Below are 26,217 nucleotides of genomic sequence, written 5' to 3' on the forward strand. Positions count from 1 at the left end.
GAATTCAGGTCAGTAGTTGTTAAAAATATATCTGTTTTTTAGCTTTCTTCCTATATGGAATGTTTTTCAAAATTTTAAACATGTCTACTGGGCCAGAAAGTAATGGTTTATGTGAAAATTAACATTTGGGTAAAGTTGTCACAACCAGGTTTATCTTGTTTATCGTGAAGCTGGTCTTAACTTTTTATTTCAAGTGGCATTAAAAAGTCTTAAAAAGTCTTGAATTTAACTTGCCTTATGCTGTAGGAACCCTGAACTTACACCATCCTTGCTCCACAAGTCCAGGTGGCTCAGAGGGAAGTGTTAAGTGACAGGCAGGTACCACAAAATAACTGTCATTCATAATGACAGCCAGGCTAACATTGCAGTATTCAAAGATTAGATGCACTTGGTAATAAAGTTTTTTACCCTTTTTTTTTTATTATAGACGGGAAGCGTAAGTCCAATGTTGTCTACAAATAAAAACTGTAACTTACACCATTCCTTGTCCACAAGTCCAGGTGGCTCAGAGGGAAGTGCTCAGTGACCCGCAGGTACCGAACACCTAGACAGAAAAAGAAAACATTGTCATTCCTAATGTCAGCCAGGCTAACATTGTAGTATTCAATTACACACTTGGCAATAAGAGTGTTTTTTGGGTCAATTCAGTATTAAAGTTATGTTGTATAAAACCACCTGACCACTCAGCCCCTCCCAAAAAATAAATAAAAAGTTTTTGTTTTTTCCCCCCAGATACCGACAATGCTACTTAATACCATATAATGGACATGCCAAAAGTTTTAGTATAAACACAGATTGTTTACAAGACTTAGTTCTCTTGGCCGCCACACGGCTGTACTCCTGTCGCAGGAGCGCCTGCTCCCTCTCCTCGGCGACGAGCCATGGTGGGAAGTTCAAAACAACCACCTTTTAATTTCAAACAAAATAGAAGAAGCAAATTAACATGTAATTTTTTCAGATTTAATTGATCATGAATAAATGTAGTGGATAATAAACTTATATTAGCACAGAGGTTGCTTATGGTACACAACAAAGAGTCGAAGTCCCGTCCTGCCTCCTGGAAGGTCGTGCTGGAACTCAAGTTGCTGCTGGGGGCCAGAAGACAGATGACGTCTGGGGTCCGAGGTAGAACCGCATCCAGCACCTCACGCCGCAACTTGTCTGCAAAGGCTCCGGGAGAAGACATCACCCCTAAGGAGAAAGTACTCCCTGGCATGGTGACAAACCCATCCACAATAGCACGCAAATGGGAATCGCCAACCAAAAGAGAAAACTAAAATAGAAAAAAAAAATGTATTGAGAGCTTTGCATTTTGGCTGAGCTCTGTCTTCACCACAACGAACCGGTAAAGCACCCACTTCACAGCGGACTAAGCACGAATCCACTTATCAATCTCCTGCTCATCTTCCCCTCATTTCTGAACAATACCCCAAATCAAAATAAAAAATTAATATACCTTTTTCTCTGGAGCCTCGGCTAGGAGCACAAACCTACGACTACGTCTGGTGACACGTGAATAGCCCCACTGCATCACGCGATGCCGATACCCCGTCCCTTGAGCTGTTTAGAGACACACACATGAAGATCAAGTCTTCAGGCCTTTGAGAATTAAAGAAATTCTACGATGTTCCCTACATACGAGACCCAAGGGGGGTCGATGGCCCACGGGGCTCCTCCTGGCACACCATGGCACACGTCTACGAAAGAAATGTTTTTAAATAGATGTTTAGATCAACTAAAAAGTAAACTGGATTTGTTTTTGCAAATAAATTAGCAAAGAGTTTTCATGGACATACCTGGTCACGGGGCATGAATTCCAGCAGTCGAGGCATCTAAAGACAGAAACGAGTAACATGAGTAAAGCGAGTAAAGAATTAATTCAACAATAAGTCACTGAAAACTATGACAGTTATACCTTCTTCCCTGGAGACTGAGTGAGGGACCAAGCCTTTGGGGTGGGTGGGGGTGTCCTGGGCTAAAGACACAGAAATAATTGCAATCATGCCTAAGGCCAAAACTACAGTTACTGTAATGGTACGAGAAGAAAAAAATAATACTGCAATGTATAATTGATATACCTTGGCGATGTCCGGCTCAGGGTCGACCGTCCTCCATCTGACCTTGGCTGCCTCCAAGCGACGCCCTCTGCGTGGAATCCTGTCAAATCACAGCAAAAGAGAACTGGGGGGAAAAAGTTGTTCACACCAAAATCAGAAAAAACCCCAAATGTAGTATAAATGTAGATGACTTTTTTGCTTGATAGAAAAATAGGAGTAAAGAAGTGAGTAAATCAAATTTAGCTGTGCGTGTGTGTATATGAATGTTATTGTGTGAAAATAAATGTGTGGTGTAAATATGTAGACTAAGTTTTTTGTCTAAATAATTTTAGAATTAAGAGGTATGCGTATTTATGTGTTGAGAAGAGGTATTGATGTAGGTAAGTTACACAGCAGGTAGCAGGGTAAAACTTCCAAATTCCACAGCCTGGCACAGGTGAAAGGCTGTAATAAGAAAAACAGAGTTTGGTTTAAGGATGCTTTTGGAAAAAAAAAATCTATTCAAAATAGAAATGTTAAATACAAGGATAAGGTTGCAGACTGCACTACGGTCTTAAAAAAAGGCCTAAGATCCTTTTAACAACTGGTGCTAGCCTCAGTACATCTTATAAATTTGTTAAACCTTTATTAAATATGTTTTAAGAAACAAATTAAAAGGAGCAAAAAAAAATCATTCAACCTGGTGAACAAAGTCTTTTACTGTGGAAGCAGTTTAAAGTAACTTAAAAGAGAAACGTCTTGGGGCGCGCTTGTGGCGCAGCAGGTAGCGCGACCCATATACGGAGGCCTTAGTCCTCGACGCGGTCCTTTGCCGCATGTCTCTCCCCCTCTTCCACCCCCTTCCTGTCAGCCTACTTTCAGAAAAAGCGAGCCACTGGAGCCGCAAAAAATCCCCCCCAAAAAAGTCTTAAAAAAGGCAAAGTTCTAAAGCATTTTGCTGAAATAAAGCAAAAAATTACATTGTAAAATGATTCAAATATTGAAAAGTGTAATCAAATTATTAAAAAAAGTCAAAGCTTGAACTGTAAATCTGAGTTTAACCATTACAATTGAAATTTGAAACAATCAAGATTGTAAAATTAACCTCATCTATTAAAATCTAATAAGCTTAAACAGTACAACTTGCCACTTGATTAACAAATGATGTGCACCAGCAATCATGTTACAATTATATATACAATTATCGGCCTGAAAAGGGACTTAAACGGGGGTAAAATTGTAGAACTGACCCAAAGCACGTTTTAACAGCCCTGTTGCTTTATGGCTAACCCTGACTAGGACACTGTGTTTCAAAAACACATTATTTTCAGTGAGATACTTCTTCAAACTTTGTGTTTCAAGTTTTTTTTCTTTCCTTCGGGCACTTGCACCCTTTCTTTGATACTTTTTCAAACAGGAATAGGGAATTAAAAGAGGGAATACACATCAGGCAAAGTGGAGCAGTTTGGGATTCCAAACTGAAACGACCAGTATATGGGTGCTGTGAGCCAACCACACCACCACAGCAGCAACCTGCTTCTTCAAAGTTATTGTCAAACAGACCGCCACACGAGATGTTTCCTGGCCACAGCCATCATCTAAAATAATTTGAACGTAATGAGTTACCCCAGTATTCCAGATCCCTTTGGGAATAATAAATTGCATTTGAAATGCCAGAATACTGAATACATTAAAGAGAAATTTCTAAAATGAGCATGAAGTCATTTGTATGTGAGTTTTTTATTTTTTTATTTTTATTTATTTTTTTGGCTGCCGTGAAATTCTGACAAAGGCGCTCTGCATATGTCGGCAGGCATGCACTTTTCAGAAACATTTACTTTGCCAGGGAACGGAAACATTTTTTGCGAGGGAAGGCAAAAGTATTGCATGGGAACGCAAACGTTTTTGGGAGGGAACGCAAAAGTATTGCAAGATAACGCAAAAACAAAAATTGCCCATGTCCCCTTGAGGGCTCCGTAAAAAACGAAATATCACAATACAGTTGAACTTCCTCAAAGCACACATCAAGGAAACAACCCGACGCGGTTTTAGTTATATTTTACGTCGATAAAAAAAGGAAAATAACAGTTTTCATGGAGAAAGCACAAAGTAGCCGCTTACCTGAAGTGGTAGACTCGAAAGAGGCAGAATTAAGCCGTTGAGGCCGTTTGAATGGCGTGTCAGCCAATCGGAGACATCCCTCCATGACGTATCGTTCTGCTCACCAGTTTTTTAAAATGACTACTAAATATGCAACACAACCTTTAGACGAAACCAAAACTGAAAGAGAAAGTGTTAGACCCCCAAGAAAAAAAAAAAGAGTAACGTTTTGTTAAAGTAATGAATGTTCGGCGCACAGCCCATGACGTCACCCGTCTGATCCATACTCCATTCTAGAAGGTGGCGGTAATGCACCTATAAGTTGTTTGCCAACCGCCATTAAAAAAAAAGCGAAGAAGACCTTCAACTAAAGTGTGCTGAAAACACGTGTTAAAGATGAAACATATCTCCAGCGTTAGATGGCAAGAAAATGTACGGCTTAGGGTTTACTGCTAAATCAGGCAAGGTTTCTATAGGGATGAAGAATGGCTATCAGGCAGATTCCAGAGTCGGCAGCTGTTTATGACGCAATGGGCGAGTCACCATATAATCCTGAGGTTAAAATATGGATCTGTAGCTTTTAAAACATCTGACATATACCCAATTATTTAATGGAGTTTTAAATATATACAAGGCAATAGTCTGTACTTACGTGCATTGTACTGTAGACTTGAAATAATTTATAGTGAGATTCTGTATAATCCACACAGAAGATATTCACATCAGGGTTTCCCGCAGCGCTTTCTTGGCGAGGCGGCTGCCTCGCCAACATTCCAAAAAAAATAAAATAAAAAAATGTGACGTTAACACGCGGTTTGTTGTTGTTGCTTTCGCGCGTGCGTGAATGGCAGGGAAAAAACACATGGATACCCCCCGCTCCGCGAGTCGGTCCGCGGAAAACGTGTCGTGGTATGAAGTGGTATGAGAATAACTGAAAACTTCTGAAATTTATTGAATGACCTCAGTTATGCAGTCAACTGAACTGTAGTATAGAGAGATAGGGGAGACAAAATAAATATACTATGTAAAAGCAGGGACATGGCATCTCTCCGCTCCAGCACAGAACTCTCCCACTGCTTCTGGTGACGAGTGAAAATGCAATTGACAAAGACAGCCTGACATCAGACCCTTGAGCTCTGAGAACATGTTCAGTGAGTGTAAAGACTTCAGGTCTGTTAAACAGCCCTCACCACTGGGAGATGATCGCTGCTGGTTCATCTCAAACAGCTGGATGGAAGTCTGAGCCTTCAGCCTTGGGCTCCCAGAACTGTCTCCTGTATTGACACGTAGTCGCTGTAGATGAGGGACCACTGGGGGGGGCCTTAGCCTCAGCCTCCCAGCAAAGGTGATGTTTATGCCCTTTTGTTGCCTTGAAGCGCCCCCTTGATCTCCTTCCCCTGATATCTGAAAGGGTAGACCAGTCTCTGTTTGTCTCGCTCTGACAGGCTCTGCCAGAGGGAGATGAGACTGTCCACCCTGGACTCAGTGATCCGCTCAGGCTTCTGACCTTGACCAAGGCCTGGGCCAGCTTTAGGACGTGCTGGTATCCTGGCTGACCATCAGGACCTTGGACATCCTCCTGAATGGCCATCCAACAAAAATATTTGCTGTTAAAATACTGAGATGGCTTCAAAATATGGTGAGGTGTTGAGTGTTCACCTCAAAGTCTGAGGAGTCTTTTAAGAGGAGGAGCCTGGCGTTCAGATAATTCAGGAGAGGAAAGGGGTGGTTCAGACCTGGGTGCTCCTGACTGAGAGGCTGCCATAGACGAGGAGGAGTCTGGAGGGAAGATGGTGGGCTCCTCCTCATCTGCTTGTATCCCCTTATCCTCCTCCTCAAGCGAAGAAACAGCAGCACTCTCATCCGGAGTGTCAGGATCCATGCTGATGTCCTCAAACACGCTTCCTGTCTGCGTAAACAGGTACTCAAGTCCAATGAGTTCTCCTGTGATGAAGCAGAACGCCCAGAGGTTCCATTAAAAAGCATTTTCTCAAAGTTTGGATCTGTATACTATTTTTTCTTAGTTACCTTTGTACGCAGCAGGCTTGGTGAAATCCTCAACCAGCTCAGGTCCAAGTACCCTTTGGCTCTTTTGATTGAGGCTGTGTTTGAGGTGGCCACTGTAGGACAGCAGAGACGCCTTCTCCTCTGCTGCTTACACAGGTGCTGCAGCCGCTGCACAGTCCTCGTTCCACCTCACCACTCCATCCACGAGGAACGCCTGGAAGTACCTGGCACTGGCAGACGTCCCTGAGGATCAAGTTTAGATTAGAAAAATTCACCTTCATGTAACAAAAACACAGCATCTAATAACAAGCAGTGGATGTTTCCTGACCAGCAGCTGCAGTTACCTGGGATGAAGCGGTTCAGGTGGAGGTGGAAGGACTCTAGGGAGGCTGACCCCTCCTTTGGTCAGCAACCCAGTCTGGGTGTAGAGCTTGCAGGCCTGGTGGGTCCTGGATGCAGCTGAGGTGGCGTATCTGGGTGTCCCAGATGTCCTGGATGCGGAGATCATCCAGCAATGGGATGTTCAAGGTGTTTCGTCCTGCAGGTCCTCTGAAGGTGTCAAAGAGGTTCTGGAGGAGGATGGCTGTGTCCACCGCCCCACGCGTCCTGCGGCGACATTGGAACCTCCACTCCTCCTTGGAGATCCTCTGGATCACCTCAGGATCGCTCAGGTCAAACATCCCGCGCTTCCTCCCCAGCTCGGACCGCTTGGCCTCGGTGAGACGGCGGGCATCCTGAGGGTCCACCTCAAAGATGCAGTGAGACAGCTGCCTCATGAAGGTGGGGTAGAGCTCGTGGCTCTCGCTGGTGACACCATAAGCGAAACGACGCATGAGGTGCCAGATGTCAAGCCGAACCACGAGGTTTCCCCACTCCTTGGAGACAGATGTAGGTGTGAGTTAGATGATGAGACGTCACCCAGATAGAAACCTAAAACGTCTTCAGTTCTCACATGAAACAGGGCAGCTGTCTTTGACACGCCGTCTCCTCTGCAGCATCCTGGTCCACGTACATTACCCGCGGGGGAGGTACCTCTGCGAGTCGGTACCGCCTCATCAATCCGGCCGCCATGGAGCTCAGGCCCTCGGTCCCCTCCGAGCAGGTGAGGACGCTGATGAAGACCTGGCCGTGCTCGTAACCCACGTTGGTAACCCAGGCGGCCGTGTCGGAGGCGGCCCTGGCGAGCATCTTCGTCACCTGAACAGAGAGCGTGTGAGCGACAGAGAAAGCGACGCTTACAAACATCTACAGTCGACTGACAGAATCTCAGACCTTCTTGGTGGAATCCATTTTCAAAATGTATCCGAAGGTGGAAGTGATCCGGGCCTTGAACTCGTCCAGCCGCATCACCACGTCGTAGCCGTCCACCGTCAGAAGCCAGGCAGCCGCCGGTACTGGGGGCATGGACGGCGGTGGTGCGACCTGCCGTTGGACAGAGTACAAGGACCGGAACTGCTCGCATACGCCGAGGTAGTGGATAGATCTCCGCATCCAGGCATCGGTGTGCTGCTCCCGCAAGGTGTTGTACAGCCGGGTCGCACTGTTGCCCAGAGTGTGAGACCTCAGCTGTGCCATCACCTTCTGGTCACAGGACAGCCTGCAGGAACAAGATTCAACACCAGGTTACTCAGCTCAATGTAGATAAACTGCTGCTGCTGCTTTTGATTGTTCAGGATTATTAAGTTTGACGCACAAAACAGAGTTTTAATGTGTCTTACTTGTACGTGAGTACAGCGGGGAACAGGCAGCTGTAAGTGGGGGGCAGCTGCCTGATGATTCCCTCTGACCACCCGCCGACCTTCTTACATTGACGGCACTCCAGGTACTCCGTGGCCATGAGGTACCAGCCGTCAATGTCCAGGACCCTCCGGATGGTCCTGTACAGCCCAGCTTTTGTCAGGGAGTCGCTGCACAAAGGCTGGGGGCAAGTCAGCTGCAGACGCCACATCCTGTGAGGCATTCACAAGAACAGCCGACAAGCGAAGAAGGGGTCGGGGACGCGGTAGGCTGGTTGTAGACCGGCCGGGGCTGAGAAGGAAACCACCAGAGGTTGAGGTTGGCGGTGAGACGCGACGTCCCCAGGCGGTCCGTCATAAACAGCGTCCGGCCGATCCAGTCCTGCTGCTCTGCGCTGAGAGCTGCCCGCCAGGACTCAGGCAGTAGCTGCAGAAGGAAGACGACATTTTAACTTGTGACTGAGCCTGATGCAGGAAGTTCTAGAAGATTTCTTCTCTGTCAGCTCACCTCAGCAGCAGAGAGAGGATCCCGTCTAAGCTGGGCGTCCTGTCTGCTGGGCGGCTCTGGAGGGTCCAGCGGCTGAACGGAGGCTCCGCCGAGGCCTCCAGCAGCTCCTTGTCGGTAGAGTCCCCCAGCTCAGCGGAGATGGCAGGTTCCCCCTGAGGCAGGGAGGAGGTGGAAGGACCTACCTCTGGACCATTATCTAAAGCTGAAGAACAAGAGACACGTCTTAGTGGAACATCAGTTATTCCTGCAGCAACATGTCTGGAAGAAGGAAAGCAGCCAAAGAAGAAGCAGCCAAAGAGTGGATGAGGGAAGGTTTATTAATGCTACAAAGAGTGGATGAGGGAAGGACTGTGGTGGAAAGCAAACAGGCTGGTGGAGTTAATCTACAGGTGGTGAATGAGGACCTGACAAGTGAGCGGCACCAACCCAGTTAGTGATGAGCTACAGCTACTGGCGACAAGCAAATGATTGATTGACTCATAACTTACAGTTTCATCTCAGGTTCGTCTGATTTTGACAATATTTGAGAAATAAAACGGGAAAAAAATGGTCAGCATTGGTTGCAGCATTTTTGTCAACAGTACATCTGATTGGTCACTTTACTCACACTTCTCCATGTCGCCACTGGCCCTCATCAGCGCCTCATCGCTGGGCTCCACAGGGGCCTGGGCGGGAGGAGCTGGTCTTGGGTTTCTGCTGGGGGCTAGAAAGGAAATCAGATCAACAAACATTACATCATAACAAAGAATCCCAGCATGCTCGGTGCATCTCCTGTGAATTTCATCTCACCTGGAGCTGCAGGCTTAGCTGAAGAGCTGAGCTTCTTCAACGCTGCCTGCATCTCCACCCCAGACAGAGAACGCCGTGACGACACGTAGGCTGCAAAGCTGAAAGCAGGAAACATGATTTTATAATCCATTAAACCTTAAAAACTGCAGGTAACACTGAGGAATAATTTAAATCTCTTAGAAAATTGGATTTTAGAAAACAACAAACTGTGATGTAAGCTTGGGGGGCCGCTGCTGTTCCTGTGGTGGTGGTGGTGGTGCTGCTGCTGCTGGCGGCCCTATGCCTGTCCCTGCGGCGAACGTAGCCCACAGCCTTCTCCATGTGGGAGCCTGGAGCAGGAGACGTCCGCCGCAGGTAGTCCACCACCCTGAACAGACGAGACAGACGGTCAGCTGACTGACAGGGCAGCAGATGCTAGACATACACAGGTTCCACCATTTTGTCATACCGGATTTTCTGAGGGTCCTAAGAATTATAGAGGCTCTCCAGGGTCTCATATCTGAAGTCCCCAAAGCCAACAAGGGCCTGTCCCTCCTGGCCAGGCTCGCAGGACTTGGCCTGCGCCTCCTCAAAGGCCCGGTGGAACCTGACTGCCTCCATGAAGTCAGGGTAGGCCGAGGCGTAGCGCAGGAGGGCGTCCACAGGATTAAGAATGAACAGAACAAAATGGTTTCTAATAACAGACCAGGTTCTACCTTGTTGACCATGAGGGGGGACTGAGACCCTGTCCTCTCGCGCTCCTTCTGATGGGAGGAGACAAGGTTGACGGCGTAGCCCACGTCGTTCTCCAGCAGCCACTGCAGGGTTCTCCCCGAGTATTTCCCAAACTGCAGGGAGCAGCGGCTGAGGATGAGGGTGGGGTTGGAGGCATCCCCAACCTCGTTGACGACGCGGGCTCGCGCCTCCGCCTCCTCCATGGGTCTGGCCCTTTCCCTCTGGGCTCCCCTTTGAGACCCCAATCCCTGAGCCTCTTTAGAGGCTCTTAGGATGAGGGTCCCATTAGGGAGCCTGCGAAACGTGGGATGCTCAGACTAAAAACATTAAATAAAAATACTTATAAAATGAGAGAAACTAAATTATAGCTGCACATAATGCTTCCAGCTAATAAAGTGATGAAGCTTAACTTAAAACCATCTTCACCAGATCTGCAAAGTGTAATCTGGAGAAATGATGACAAAGAGAAATTAGTGAAAGTCCAGCTGTTTTATTGGTGGATTTATTTAACCCGTTTTCTTCAGCAGAAATTTAAATCCCAGAAAAAAAAAAAATCATAATAATATTAAGGCCAGGCTGCTCCTCAGGGATGCGGTACTGAAAGGACTGTCCTTGCCCCACGAGCACAACAGACAGCTGCTTGGCAGGAAGCAGGGGTTGGTCTGCCACAGCTGGAACAGGAACGATGGCGACTCCATTCTCCAGCACAGACCTCTCCCACCGCTTCTGTCAACAAGTGAAAATGCAGATGACACACAGACAGCCTGATATCGGACCTTTGCGCTCTGAGCACATGTTCAGTGGGTGAAAAGACTCCAGGTCTGTTACACGGCTCTCACCACTGGGAGATGGTTCGCTGGTTCAATTCAAACAGCCATCAGCCTTGGGCTCCCAGCACTGTCTCTCGTATTGAGACGTAGTCGCTGTGGGATGCAGGCGACAGAGCTGGCTTCAAACCGCCTCCACCAGGCGGCTGGTGTACGGCCAGTTTGCTGGGCTTGAGTTCACTCCAAGGATGCAGCTGCAGCACACCAGAAGAAAGGTGTGTTTAAAGCTGTTTTAAATAGCAGATGTCATGATGGAAAATAGTTTTTTAAAGACTAAACTAACCGCTGGAGGCTTTGCCTCTCAGGAAAGATGTTTAAGCCCTTTGCTGCCTTGAAGCGCCCCTTGATCTCCTTCCCCTGATATATGGAAGGGTAGACCAGTCTGTTTGTCTCGCTCTGAGAGAGGCTGCCAGAGAGAGATGAGACGGTCCACCATGGACTCAGTGAGCCACTCAGGCTTCTGACCTCCACCAGGGCCTGTGCCACCTTTAGGACGTGCTGGTATCCTGGCTGACCATCAGGACCTTGGACCTCCTCCTGGAAAATAACAAAAATTAATCATCCAACAAATTTGCTGAACATTTGATAATAAAATACTGAAATGGTTGATAATATGTATTAAAATAGAGAGGAGTGTAGAGTTCACCTCAGAGTCTGAGAAGTCCTGAAGAGGAGGAGCCTGGCGTTCAGATGATTCAGCAGAGGCCAGGGGTGGCTCAGACCAGGGTGCTCCTGACTGAGAGGCTGCCGGAGACGAGGAGGAGTATGGAGGGAAGATGGTGGGGTCCTCCTCATCTTCTTGTATCCTCTCATCCTCCTCCTCCAGCGAGGAAACGGCAGCATTCTCATCCGGAGTGTCAGGAACCATGCTGATGTCCTCAAACACGCTTTCTGTATCAAACACACTTCCTGTGTGAGTAAACAGGAGCTCAAGTCCAATGAGTTGTCTTGTGACAAAGCAGAACACCCAGAGGAGCCGTTAAAAAGCCTTTTCTCAAAGTTTGGATCTGTATAATTTTTTTTTTAGTTACCTGTTGTGTACGCAGCAGGCTTGGTGAAATCCTCAACCAGCTCAGGTCCAAGTACCCTTTGGCTCTTTTGATTGAGGCTGTGTTTGAGGTGGCCACTGTAGGACAGCAGAGACGCCTTCTCCTCTGCTGCTTCCACAGGAGATGCAGTCACTGCTCGGTCCTCGCTCCACCTGACCACTCCATCCACAAGGAACTCCTGGAAGTACCTGGCATTGGCAGACGTCCCTGAGGATCACGTTTGGATTGGAAAACTTCACCTTTTATGTAACAAAAATACAGCATCTAATAACGAGCAATGGATATTTCCTGACCAGCAGCTGCAGTTACCTTGGCTGAAGCGGTTCAGGTGGAGGTGGAAGGACTCCAGGGAGGTGGAGCCCCTCCCACAGCGATAGACCGGTAGGCTGACCCCTCCTTTGGTTAGCGACCAAGTCTGGGTGTAGAGCTGCAGGCCTGGTGGGTGCTGGATGCAGCTGAGGTGGCGTCTCTGCGTGTCCCAGATGTCCTGGATGAGATCATCCAGCAACGGGATGTTCAGAGTGTTTCGTCCTGCAGGTCCTCTGAAGGTGTCCAAGAGGTTCTGGAGGAGGATGGCTGTGTCTGCCGCATCACGCGTCCTGCGGCGACAGTGGAGCTTCCACTGAGGAGATCCTCCGGATTACCTCAGCGTTGCTCAGGTCAAGCATCCCACACTTCCTCTCTCAGGCCCTCGGTCCCTTCCGAGCATGTGAGGACGTTGATATGGAGCTGGCTGTGCTCGTTTCCCGTGTTTGCAACCTAGGAGACCGTGTTGGAGGCGGCGCTGGCAAGCTTCTTACTCATCTGAACAGAGTACGTGTGAGTGAAAGACAAAGTGACGCTTACAAAATTCTGCAGTCGACTGACATAATCTCAGACCTTCTTGATGGAATCCATTTTCAAAATGGATCCGAAGGTGGAAGTAATCCGGGCCTTGTACTCGTCTAGCCGCATCATCATGCTGCTCACAGTACAGAGAGTGGCGGTGCAAACCACACAGAAAACTTCTGAAGAAATATAGAAGGGGCTTGCCACGTGGTGCGTACCGTCCTGCCAAAGCTTCTGTTTGTTGGTTAGGCTCAACTTGTGTTAGGGTGTAAGGTAGAACTCTTAACAGCTTCAAAGAATTGTAAATTTGTGTCTGCCTGTACCATATGCTAAACAGGAAAATGTAAGGTCTTCAGACCGAATGCTGATTTTCAAAAATGTGATAATAAAAATGGACCACAGGCCAACAGCTCTGGTTCTTTTCTCTTTAGACTAAGAATGGCACTTCTGACATATACTCTGGTTTGGAAGTGTCTTGACGCAGAGTATGGAACATTAATATTCCCTACCTGGTATATGTTTGTACGTAGGGGTCTTGATGCACCAACTCCATCTTCAGTCCTCTCCTTGGGAAGTTCCCCCCAATTTTTTGAAAAGGTTTTTCTTGACAATCCTCACAAAGCTGCAGTTCTTCCTGTTGTACGGTTTAATACTACATTTCTTCCTTTCACTCAACTTTGTTTAACATGCTTGGATACTGTTGAAGCCGTCTGCTTCCCCGGGTTCGTTAATTCGTTGTGCAGGACTTTAAAATAATAACTCAGCCATGGACGCAGAATTTCAGTTTCACCTTTGCAAAGGGGAGAGATGGTACACCTGCCGATTCCGGGCAACAACTCTCGCTCTCTCTCCCGCTCAGGCTAGTTTTATTAAAGTTAGAACACAGATTATACAAAGTCACACAATGAATGACACACACATCCTATCGCTATCTTACTACCTAATAACTATCTTCCCTCATTATTTTCTCCAGCTGCATGTGAACCGGAGTTTCTGTTCTTTCCCACTGCCTGGACTGGCCTTGAAATGTTCTCCTGATACTCATACACAGAACCTATTCACATTCTCTTCTTCTGATAAACAGACAGGCCTCAAAGCAAATATATTGCACATTAAAAGCATGTTATACCTTCATAAATGTGTACTAAAAAATGAATCAAAGTTAATACATTCCACAATACACAACTGAACAACTAGTTTCTTCATAATGACCTTTTGTGACATAACCTACTTATGAAGAGGGTTCATTGCTCTCCTCTGGACATCCATACTTTCAGCATTCTTCTCCATAATCATTACATTTGCAAAAAATGCTTGAAATGTATCACTGTGTGTAATGATTCGACTTCTGTGCTTAACTTTACTTTCTGAAATTACTGAAAAAATGCATTGCACTTTTATGCATGATTAATATTTTTTGAGATATATTCCTTGGGAGTGTCTTGTGCTGTGGTTGGCAAACCCGAATTCCGCCGCATAGTTACGTTTTAACTGGGTTCCTGCGGATCCTTAAAAAGTCTTAAAAGGCATTGAATTCTGTAATATAAAACTAAGGCCTTAATTGGCATTAAAATGTCTTAAATCAGTCTTTCTTAGGTCTTAAAATTGTTACCAGGTCATAAATAGGATTTTATTTTTGTAATCCTTACCAAACAGTAAAATAATTGATACAATTATATATTTTTTAAATTTACCGAACGGCTTAATGTAACCATTATTGGTTCCGTCCCAATAGCGGAACCAATAAAAACGGTTGCGGCCGGACCATAGCTGCGAAAAAGAGTTGGCACTGGTTATGTAGTGGTTTTAAAAACTGATTTATAGTTTATTTTAGTAGGGAACAAAACAAAGTTTGTGAATTCAGTTCAGTAGTTGTTAAAATTATATCTGTAATTTGTGTGTTTTTTAGATTTCTTCCTATATGGAATGTTTTTCAAAATCTTTAACATGTCTACTGAGCCAGAAAGTAATGGTTTATGTTAAAATAAACATTTGGGTGAAGTTGTCGCAACCAGGTTTATCTTGTTTATCGTGAAGTTGGTCTTAACTTTTTATTTCAAGTGGCATTAAAAAGTCTTAAAAAGTCTTGAATTTAACTTGCCTTATGCTGTAGGAACCCTGATCACACTACAGGAGGACTTTTTAAGAGGTTGGAGCAGGTGCGGGCTACAGACTCCTGAGCACTTACCTCTCTGTTTTGAATAAGCCTGCATGTTCTTCTTCATCCTATCCTGTTGGTTGACATTGAACGTCTTCAAACCCTCAATGACAGACTTGAGGAACTGTGCCATTTCGCGCTCTGGCTTGGCTTTGTAGGACATCATGTACTTAATGCAGCTGTACTCATCAAGCACAAACTGAATGTCCATGTTGGTATACCATGCACAGAGGAGACCAGGGGCCTGTTTCAGAAAGGAGGTTAAGTGAAAACTCTGAGTATGTTAACCCTGAAATGAGGGAAACTCTGGGTTTTCTGTTTCAGAAAGGGAGGTAAGTTAAACCTGAGAAAGCAGAGTAAGTCAAGCCCGTTTCTGAAAGAGAGGTAACTTATACTCAGAGTCAGTTACCATGGCAATTTGCTCTGTGAACCTAACCTGGTCGGGAGCAGGTTTTCCTCAGAAAACCCAGAGTTTATTTTGGTCTCCTCCCCTTTTTAAAAAAGGAAGTGGTGTTTAAACACCTCATTGATTCTTTGGGGACATATTCATTGCGCACATTTCAGTCACGCAAAGGGAATGAAATGGCATGTCCTTTTATGGATGATCCTGTTGACGAAGAGGCTGTATTACTTCGTAGGGAGTTACATTTACGTCAGGAAAGGATTTTGAGGCCCAGAGTGGATTTGTTGTCATATCCCTATCCTATCACAGCAATTTATATGGTGTTCTTCATTTGCTAAAAAGAAAAAAAAAAAAAAAGATTTTAAAATAGTTTCAATATTTCCTAGAATTCACCTGTGACCATACACTCACCTCTAGCTTTAGTTTCAGAATGTCGATTTCCAGATCTGCCTTTTGGATCTGGCGGTCCAAGTATACAAGTTCTTTGCTGTTTTATTTCTATCTTTTTAATAATAAGAAGTCTATATAACTCCTTAACTGGCAACTGAAAATGCATTAGATTAGAGTTACATCATGAATGTAGTCTAAAATTCAGAATGAAACTGTGGCATTTACTGTAAATCACTGAACTGTGTCCATCTGTGCACCAGATATTGATGGACCTTCCTCCTGCTGTTCTTCCACACTCTGGGGGGTAGAGATAAGAATGACCATTTATAGATATAAACTTGGATTCTATAGGCTACTCCACATATAAATGTAAATGTGTAGATTGTTTGATGTGTAGACATATAATATTAAAATTACCTCTGTAGGCCTGTCTGTGGCAGCAGAAATGGTTTCTTCATCCCCATCATCCTGTGAAGATGAGCATTTCATAGAGTACACTTTAATACTATTTGTCATAATTGATGGTGTATGGAGTAGACTACTGACAAATGTATGGGGTACTGTTGGGACAGGAGGCTCCAAGAGGTAGATATTACCATCCAAATCGGTTGGGACCAACAAAAAACCCAACCCAAAGTAATATAAATGGAAATATCACATTTAGTCTATATAAAAAAAATAACACTGTAGGTAGACCTCTTACATTTTATGAAGGCACTTAAATCTTCTGGAGTGACTGGCTCTGATGAAGTCCCTCCAGGAATTCCCTCAGCCATTGGCCTTCCAGCATTTAGGCTCAGGGCCATCTCTTCTGCATTTGTCAGGAGTGGTGGTGCAGGTCCTCCCCCTGTTTTACGAGCCTCTGCCTTCTTTCTGTTGGCTGCGTAGAAGTCAAATGAGAATGAACATTTAGACCTATGTCAAAAATGCTGCTGCACTGCTAGACACTGAATGCCATTTAGTCATTTAATATGTCAAATGTTTGTAAAGCCAGGTAGCTACTCTACTCCTATGATGTGCTCAAGGCTTACCTGCTTGAAGTATGTTTTTATATTTCATTTTCAGCTGCTGCCATGTTCTTTTGATGCCTGCAGGATTGCACCTATCCATGAAAATTAAATTAGGTTTAATAAAATACTGTTCTTCCAGTTTCACCTCTGATATTATAAGAGTTGGGTAAGTTACTCTAAAATAGTTCTTAATTACCAACTACAAATTTTATCTTCAACAAGTCTAATTAGATTAATGTAATAATTACTGTCTCTAGAAAGTATTGGTCTACTTACTAATTTGTTTTACTTACTTATTAATTACTTTCTAAATCCCAAATCAACCTCAACCACTTGAACAATAGGAGAGACAAGAAACTGCACTTCTAATACTTTCAAATAAACAATATTCAATTGCATGAATAAATCTTAAATTGACCAAAGTGTGTAACTAGAGGGAGAAAGTTAAAATAAAAATATACCTTTTAAAATTTGATTACATCCACTATTGTTTTATAGTCTTTAATTAAATACAGTATTTAGATGACTTATTAACTTAATTCATTACACCCAAAACTGTATAAAAGTAATTAAAATGTAAACTTACGCATTGACTCGAGCAGCTATTTTCTCCCAAGCTAACTCTCTCTCCTTCACCATATTTTTTAAATACATGTTCCAATTATGCATATGCTTGCATAAGCACATCCAGTTCTGCTGGTGAGAAATATGCACACCTTTTTTTGTCTGACGCTGTTGCCATGGTGACTCATAATTTCTGCGCTCCATTGATAATGGCTTTTTATAGTTGTGGTGCACACGCTTAACTCAGAGTCAGTGAACTCAGAGTTGATTGAACTAACTCATTTCAGCTGTTCTGAAACCCAAAACTCAGAGTTTCCCATCTCAGGCTAAGTCAACTCAGAGTTCAAGTTTTAACTCAGAGTTGGTTGAACCTCCTTATTGAAACAGGCCCCAGGGTTGTATCCATTCACCCAGCTGTCTTTGGGATCATGCTTCATCATTACAACCATACCAGAAGTGAGAGCATCAACATGGTCCTCCAATTCACTGGAGGACTCCGACACGGTCAAGAGAGGAGCTTCCTCTGTCACAGATGACATTATATGGGATGGCTTGATGGCTAGCTCAAAATCCTCACAGATTCAAGCTAGCTGTGTGGCTGAGAGGTGGAGGGCGTAATATTTCTCCGCTGTCCGAGTATCATGACACAAATCTTCGAACAGGAGTGTGGGGAGAGAATGTTTCTGGCCTTGAGAAATAGAGAAGGTTGTTCAATATTTTGTTTTTATTTCCATATTATTAAATGGAAAAGTGATATAATTACTTACTTATGTCGCTATGGATGTCTGAAAATCGTTGAAAAATGGGCGATCCAGGCAACCCAATGTCTGCCCAGGCAGCTTGCATTGGGACGATGAGTTTTTCAATTGTGGTGTGGTTCTCCGTGAAAAACACCAGGTCTGTGGCTGGCTGGGTTTTCTCCCGGATCAGGACCCACTGCTCCACCCATGCAAATTCCTCCACTGTTAAGTACAGTTGTTCCAGCCCAAATGCACGATTGGTTTTGTGCTCCTTGACCTGTAGTGCAAAGGAGAGGGTATGTTAATGGACATATGGGACAATACATAAAGTGTTTATAAGTTCAATATCGGTACACTTATATTTATGACAAAGCCCAGATCCCCTACTTTGGCCTCCTGCTGGGCCTTGTCTACCTCGGCTTGTGTCATGTTTTTAAGGACACCGGTTCGGTGTCCATAAAGGCTGGCGAGGTAGACACTCGGGTATCCAAAGAACCTCCTGCGGGCCTCCGGGTTGGGGTCCTCGGACAGTTCATCTACAAACATTAATTAAAGGGTTAGGACATTCAGGGGCAGGCACAGAAGCTCCTGGGTCTCAGTAACTCAGGTAAGTCATTGAATATAGTACAAATTTACATAAGTCTGACCAAGAATTTCTGGGATCCCACTTCTGGCAAGGACCTTGCATAGGTGGAGATGCTGTCTGGGAATGGCCCTGCTCAATTTTCTTTTTTTATACGGACTTTACGGATGACGACGGGTTTGGAGATATTTGTAATGCAGGAGGACACAGCTCAAAGAACCAAGAACATGGCTGTTTTTGGAACCCTGGATGAAGAGGGAGGGGTGTCCCTGAAGTAAGCCAGGAACTCTGACACATTGACGAGGTAGGACTTCATGGTCATCTCGGCTTTTCCCTCGTTCAACAGATATTCCGGCCACCTGCTCAGAAAAAAAGAATTGGAAGCATTTTACATGGGGACATTTTATAATATCTAAAATGCACTAGAGAGATGCTTACTTGTATATTCTGGTAATATTTGAAAGAAACATCCAGTTCTGTAGTATTGTCCGCCCTTCAGTGACGAATAAGAGGAAGCACATTATGCGCCGCAGTTTGGACTTTTGGTTTTCAATGTGCTTTTTTAAACCACAGTAGCCCTTCAAGTGCTGCCAGTACTCAGATATGTAATCCACTGAATAAAACAAAGTTTCAAAAATAACTGGTATGCTTTATAAAAATAGAAAAATGCAGCAAGCGGTAACATTACTTACTGATGCTTGGTGGGAATTTGGGGAACTCTTTAAGCACTGAGAGTGAGGTGCGTTTGGCCAGCTTGGATGTATGTTTGCTCAGCTTGGCTTATTCATCCGAAGAGGCACCATCCTGACCGTCATCCCCCAGCACATCCAGGTCCATGTTCTCAACCGGGGCTGAGGACGCCTTTTTGTGTGCCTGTTAAAGGTTTAAGGTTAAGGTTTAGCCTTCTAAAAAAAGCCTCCGGAGAAGGCTCATCTGGGTACTGATGTACACAAATGTCCTTCAGGTCTCTGGTTCTCCCTGGTTCCTCCAGAACACCAGGGGTCTGGAGGAACCAGGGAGAACCAGAGAGCTGAAGGATATTTGGGTGCATCAGTGAATCCTTAGCTCAGGTAAGTAATTTAATAAAAGAAAAAAATGTAAATACCCCCTGCAATAGATTAATGGCTCTCTTTGCCCTTTTGGCAAGGTGCTGTGCTGGAAGAGCAATTTCTTGTGAAGGTCATCAAAGTCTTTTGTCAGCTGCACGTTCCTTGAAAGAAGATATTGGCAAGAGGTGCAGGATGAGGTGGATGGATCCACAGGAACAACTTTGAATGTCGGAAGATCCAGATTTCCTTGCTCCCTTTCTTGTGGCTCCATGTCAAAGTGTGACATCACGGGAGGGCTCGGGTTGGTCGCACTCAGCTTTCAGGCTCTGGATGGTGGCTTTGAGCTTCAAACCATTAATGATTTTGGGCAACCTGTCCTCCTCCACCTCAGGGTGTGCTTGTTCCAGATGCCTGTCCAGCCTGGAGCTTAAATAATCGCAGCCATCAACTGGACAAGGCATGGATCGAATATGGATCCTGCCATTGGCATAGTTGATCAATATTTTGCACTCCTCATTTTTCAAGCCATGACTATGTTGCAAGTGCTTGCCCAAATAGGTGAATGGATATTGACAGATTGGGCAGCAGATAGGTGACTTGGGCGGTGTCATCTTGATATATGAATTTGAAGGATAAGATAACATGAGCTTTATTAATACCACAATGGAGTAATTCACTGGTCACGCATTGGCTTAGTAATTTAAAAAAGGTGCTGAAAAGGTGGTGTCAGGATTTTGTTTACCGATGAACTTCAGGACACCCACACAGGACTAAAAGTTTGAGAGTCTTTATTGCAAGGTTGATGGGTGGAGGTCTGATGAGGAGCTGGTTGCACCGAAACTGAGTGAAGGTGATGGCAGGAGCTGACGGCCCGGAGACAGAGAGTCCACACTTGCTAGGTGCTGCTCGGCTAGCAGGCCTCATAGCACTCAGGTTAGCAGTTCATTTGGAGACACCAGGGCACAGAGCTGAGCTTCACCAGGGCGGCTAGTCAGGTTAGCAGAACTTGAGAGACACCAGGGCACAGAGCTGAGCTTCACCAGGGCGGCTAGTCAGGTTAGCAGAACTTGAGAGACACCAGGACACAGAGCTGAGCTTCACCAGGGCGGCTAGTCAGGTTAGCAGAACTTGAGAGACACCAGGGCACAGAGCTGAGCTTCACCAGGGCGGCTAGTCAGGTTAGCAGAACTTGAGAGACACCAGGACACAGAGCTGAGCTTCACCAGGGCGGCTAGTCAGGTTAGCAGAACTTGAGAGACACCAGGGCACAGAGCAGAACCTCTCCAGGAACAAACAGTGAACAAACAGTCTTTAGAGTGACTGACAGGACTAACCTTAACAAAAGGAACAAAACAAAGCTTCCAAGGCAAACCGGGGACTGGCATGGAGAGGTGTGGGATGATGATGACGGCCCAGTGCTGAACTAAAGACAGAGGGAGGTTTAAATAGAGAACTGACAGGTGACACCAGGGTCTGACTAATTAACCAGCAAATGATCTCAGGTGTGACTGACTGCTGAGGAGGTGAGGTGAAAATTGACAGAAAATAACTGATGACTGAAAACTAACAATAAATAAAGTCAAACCTAACCCACAAGAGATGAAAGAATGAAAATAACAGAAAAACAAAGCCAAACCAAAACTCAACCATGACAGGTGGTAGTTTCTCTACCTAGGAACGGAGCACCCTTGCCCTGCATCAACTTCCATGGAGCAGGCCCTGGTTCTCCAGAACCACCAGGGTCCTGGAGAACCAGGGGGAACCATGGAGCTTCTCTACCCAGGAATGGAGCACCCTTGCCCTGCATCAACTTCCATGGAGCAGTCCCTGGTTCTCCAGAACCACCAGGGTCCTGGAGAACCAGGGGGGAACCATGGAGCTCCTCTCCCCAGGAATGGAGCACCCCAAGGGGTATTCATGCGAATACCCAAATGGCAAAATACGTTCTCCCTGACATTAGGGAGCATGCTCTGCCATGTCTTGGGATTTGATTTAACATGTCATTTGGGTAACGGGGGCGAATCCCTTAACCAGCCTTTAGTTTGCAATTTCATCTTTAAGATTAACATCGATTTGTTTGTGGTTACCTATAAATAACTTGAATGGCATGGTTTGCCATTCGCTTGGAATTTCCCCCCGTCTTTTTGCCATAATGTTGGCAGATAAGGCCTCTTTTAACAACGACCTTCATGATCATCGCCATTATGCATTTGTTTGTTGCGTGTTAGAGCATCCTGGGGTATACCTCTGCATGGGCAAAGTAATCTTGCAGTTGGTGTCGGGTAAATTCCACTTAAGACATTTACAAGTAAAATGTTTTTTGTTTTTTTTTCATTTAGCCCTTTAAATTTACACTTTATTTTGACCAAGTACTAATAATAGACTATTATGCTTTTTCAAGTAAACTTGAATACACAAATTGAGAAGGTAATTCAACAAATGGACTAGATAATTCAAAAAAAGTCCACAGGAGACCAATCTTATATACAGTTACCTTTCTTCACCGCAAGTTTGTAACTCCCCTTTTTGCTGATCTTTCTCCACATTGAAGGGCCTGTCAAAATGACTCATATAAATACATTAATATTAAAACAAAGCTAAACAGCTACAGGAATGAAAAAGCAAACTTTCTCCCATGGTATACTTAGCTGCTATAAAAAATATTAAAGAAAGAAAAATGTACACATCATCCAGTGGTCTGGCTCCCAAGAGGGAAAGAGTTGTGCATCCTTTACACTTGAATCCGCCTGTTTAGAATCAACCAAATTAAGGTCACAGTGAAGGTTTAGTATGATAGTTATAAAGACAACCTTCCTTTAGAAGGGGAACATAATACTTTCCCTCAACAGGTTTAGCCTGAAAGCAACCAGACATATTTATGGTTTTCTGAATATGTTTTGATATGGTCGAGTGTGATCATCACAAACTGACAATGATCTTTTGGATAGTTACCAAAACTTCATCTAAAAACTTAAATTGAATCCACTTTTCTTGAATTAAAGCCAATTGTGATTAGTAGGCTACTGCAAATTTACAGAAAAAATGTAACGTCCTCTTAAACATTTATGCTTCAATTAATACTTGGAGGCAAGTTGAGAAAAGGACAGGCAGAAATTGGGGACAACCAAGTGACAATGGTGTGACAGTCAGCTGGATAGATGTCAGTGTTCTTGAAAAAAGTTGTCAAATTAATCATGAGTCACATCAAACTACTTAAATGTGTATTTACCATTTTAAAATATAGTAAACTATCCTTTGAAAGTGACATTTTCTTCAGCACCAGCAAGCACACATTTATGACCTGTACACAGAATTACAGATCTTTTTGCGTGTCTCTTGTACTTCGCCTCTGTATTGTTTGGATTTGTGTGAATGGTGTATTACATCTCCTTCCACCTTCAGTGGCTCTGTTAAAGTTAGAAAACTCTTTCTGCTGAGGGCCAAAGAGCCATCTTGAACGACCAAATCCTCGTCTGCCTTGTTTGCAGTGGCCAGCTGTAGATTTAAAAATAACTCATAGATAGAAATACACATAAAAGTATACTTTATAGAATGTAAAAGACATGTTTTAAGAACTATAGTTTTTTTAAGTGAAGTACCTAATGACAATGTCAATTACCCAAAAGACATTAGTGTATATCTCACATGTCACGCAGTGCAACAGGGAGTGGCTGTCCCCAGCAACTTCGGTTTGGATCTACCCAGTTGTCGGTCCTGTCTGCGATTGATGTGGAGAAATATAACCAGTATTCACAGCATCTATGGAAGGTAAAATATGGCTTTGTCATGGACATCATTTGGAAGAAGAAATACACACAAACAGAAATAACATTAGTATTTACCTATAATTACTCTTCCATAGGAATCATGCAAAAGTTGTGATAAAGGCCAAACACTTTTCTGGATTTTCTGAACTGTTCTGTTGACTTCTTCATTCATAATGTGCAGGATGTTATGGGTGAGGAAAATTTGAGTGGTTGGCTTCATCATGTTTAGAAAGTTATTGTTTCTTCGCATATGGGCAAAAAGTTGTTCAGCAACCTGGCTGTTAACTTTTCCAGCTTATTTTAGGGACAAGTGCAATTTTCCACATTTTGTCACGAGGATCTTTGGTGTTATCCTCATGAAACTTGTTGCAAAGCAAGTATTGCTCTGATGACCCTGTGAGGGGTGACAGTTTCGGTCCTCTTCTGCCTTTTTCTCTTTTAACCAGTGCAAATGTACAGCCATACGACCTTCCTGGGCTGCCTTGATGTTCTGCTCAGTGGGTTCCGCCAGCCAGCCTTCATATAGTGCAAAAACTGGATGATCTGGCCGTCTTAAATTTGCATATGTTTCCAAACTTCTGGCAAAGTTATAAATGCAAATGTTGGGGATGTTTCCATGATAGAAGAATGTCGATATAGTCCCTTGGACATTCAGCTCGAACAAGAAACTTCACACTATATATGACACCACATGGACAAAGCACAGCAGCCCATCCACCTGAGGGGAAAAGGTTTTATGTACTGTAAAAAGTGTTTTTAAAGCTCCTCGTAAATATTTCTTTGGTGTAAGCATCTTAATTTGACAGGATGGAAATGCTTGGTTTGACTGTGGTATTAATAGCAGCAATAGCAAAAAACTAAAAACTATAGCAGGAGAAATGCTATACCTGAAGCGCCCCAAATCTTCTGGAGTACTTTGTCATATGTGGCTCGACTCTTCATTTCTTGTTGTAGGCCAGCTTTAGATCCCAGACTGCTCAAAAGGCTTTGCAAAGTTTCCGAATGTCAGCTACCTTTTCAAAATAAAGACAATAGAAATCAGACAACTCTGGCTATGAGCCTCCAACCTATGATGTAAGAAGTACAAAACCACAAAGGACTTGGTTTCATTAAAACATTTTGAAAAGAAAGTCTAAAGAGAAACCCTTGTTCAGTAAAATGGCGGGACCGGTCGAACCTCCAAATCTTTGATATTAAACATGTTGGATTGTCTTGTCCCAATATATTACACCTACCGTGTGTGTGATCTCCTCTGAGGACAAACAAACATGCAGCCTGTCGAATGTGATGTGTAACCAATCAGAAAGTGAGGTGAGGGAAACCTTAAGCTTTACCGTCTAATATCTGAATGATCCCGAGTGAAATCTTTTCATGTGTGGTGTGTTGTGCTCGCCGTCTGACTGGACACCACATACTTTAAGAGTATACCTGTTTTATCTAAGATTTTTATTGTTACATGTGGTGTCTCTCAGGCTTTGACAGTTGGCAAACTATTTTAAAATTGTTCCGTGTGAACCAGCCTTTAGTGTGGCTGCCCAAAAACTTACAAATGTATTGCACTACTAATTACTTAGCTTTTTTTGCAGAATTAAAGCAACGTTGTTGACTTTATTTTAGATCATAACTAAATGAAAACTGATTCTTGCTGCTTTAGTTTATTTTACTTTACTCAACCTGTCACTAAAAAATATGTGATATATAATTGTCATCACTCACAAACTTCTAAACAGGTTTATATGTCTGCTAAAAATACAAAACAAGTATTACTTTTAGGTTTCTCAATTCATCCACAAGTCTTTCCTCTGTAACATTCACTTCCACAGAATTGTCTTGTAGGTTTGTTACATGCAGCTTCTGGTGTTGTGTGTTCAATACAGTGGGACCTTCCCTGGTTCCTTGGCCAATCCATGGCGCCCAGGTTTCATAGTTAGGCGTGATTGTGAAAGGATTTTTTTGGCCACCTGCATGATAAATAAGAGTAAGCATTGAAGCATCTAATATGCTAATTTATAGATTCAGGCTTTGGCCAAAGTGCATACAAATCAAAACTTTTAATTTACTCTTTAGCAGGCCAAAGGCAATCATGTACAGTTACATCCCTTTAATCTGGCTGGGTCTGTTTAAGTTTGGCCAGACCAGCCAGCACATTGTTCATGTTAACTGTGTAAAAGTACTGATGACCTTTTTGAGTTTTATTGTTCTCTTCAGCTTCACCTGCAATAGCTGGGCTTCTGTGCTCAGTAGTGGGAGACTGTATACAATTGTTTCCATCTCAGAAGGTACACATACAACTGCTCCATGTACTGATTTTTGTTGTCCTTTGGGCAATGAAACAATCTTGGCAAAAGGTATACTTTTTACGATTAGCTGCCTTTTGAGTACATTCCGTTCAGCGAGCTCTGGGGGAATCGGTGCTAGATACAAGCCATTTGCAGCAGCATTTTGGTGGCATCCCTCCTTTGAATAGATAGTTGTCGCTTGTGTTGCAGATCTGTTCCTGCATCCTCTCTTCAGGTATATTTTCCTCTTACAATGCTTCACTTGACTTGGGGAAAAGAGCTCTGTGGCACACTGTGCAGGCATATGTGGGTCGTTGGTGAATTTTCTCCTGGAATTTCTGTATCGCAGTTCTCATTTCTGGGCTGATCTGATGCTGTGGAGTTTCATGGTGGTAGCCAAAATTCTTTCTTTATTTCCTTCAGATTTGTTAGAGCACACCATAATTTCCAATCTTTGGAACGCGCTTCCCTTGACAGCCTTAGTTTCCCGTTGACAGTACATTTTTTATGTTGAGCCAGGAACGCTAACTTGTTGTGATACTTTTCCCTCATATACTTATGAATCCCTCCTGGCCAGGCTGAGATGACTTGGCCTGCGCCTCCTCAAAGGCCCGGTGGAACCTGACTGCTTCCATAAAGTCAGGGTAGACTGAGGCGTGGTGCAGGAGGGCGTCCTGTTA

At 44.1% G+C, this 26,217-nt stretch overlaps 1 protein-coding gene across 1 annotated transcript in view; it reads right to left on the reverse strand.

Moving 5' to 3' along the window:
- LOC110368347 overlaps nucleotides 1-6,823 on the reverse strand; it is a 61,863-nt gene extending 55,040 nt beyond the window's left edge. The window contains exons 1-3 of the mRNA XM_036146980.1: nucleotides 6,575-6,823; nucleotides 6,488-6,542; nucleotides 6,358-6,386 (exon numbers count right to left, since the gene is read on the reverse strand). Coding sequence (XP_036002873.1) covers nucleotides 6,358-6,386; nucleotides 6,488-6,542; nucleotides 6,575-6,823 — 333 coding nt within the window. The remainder of the gene's footprint in view (nucleotides 1-6,357; nucleotides 6,387-6,487; nucleotides 6,543-6,574) is intronic.
- Between the last annotated feature and the right edge of the window lie 19,394 nt (nucleotides 6,824-26,217).

This window comes from Fundulus heteroclitus, chromosome 14 (assembly GCF_011125445.2).
Source record: "Fundulus heteroclitus isolate FHET01 chromosome 14, MU-UCD_Fhet_4.1, whole genome shotgun sequence".
Taxonomy (NCBI): Eukaryota; Metazoa; Chordata; class Actinopteri; order Cyprinodontiformes; family Fundulidae; genus Fundulus; species Fundulus heteroclitus.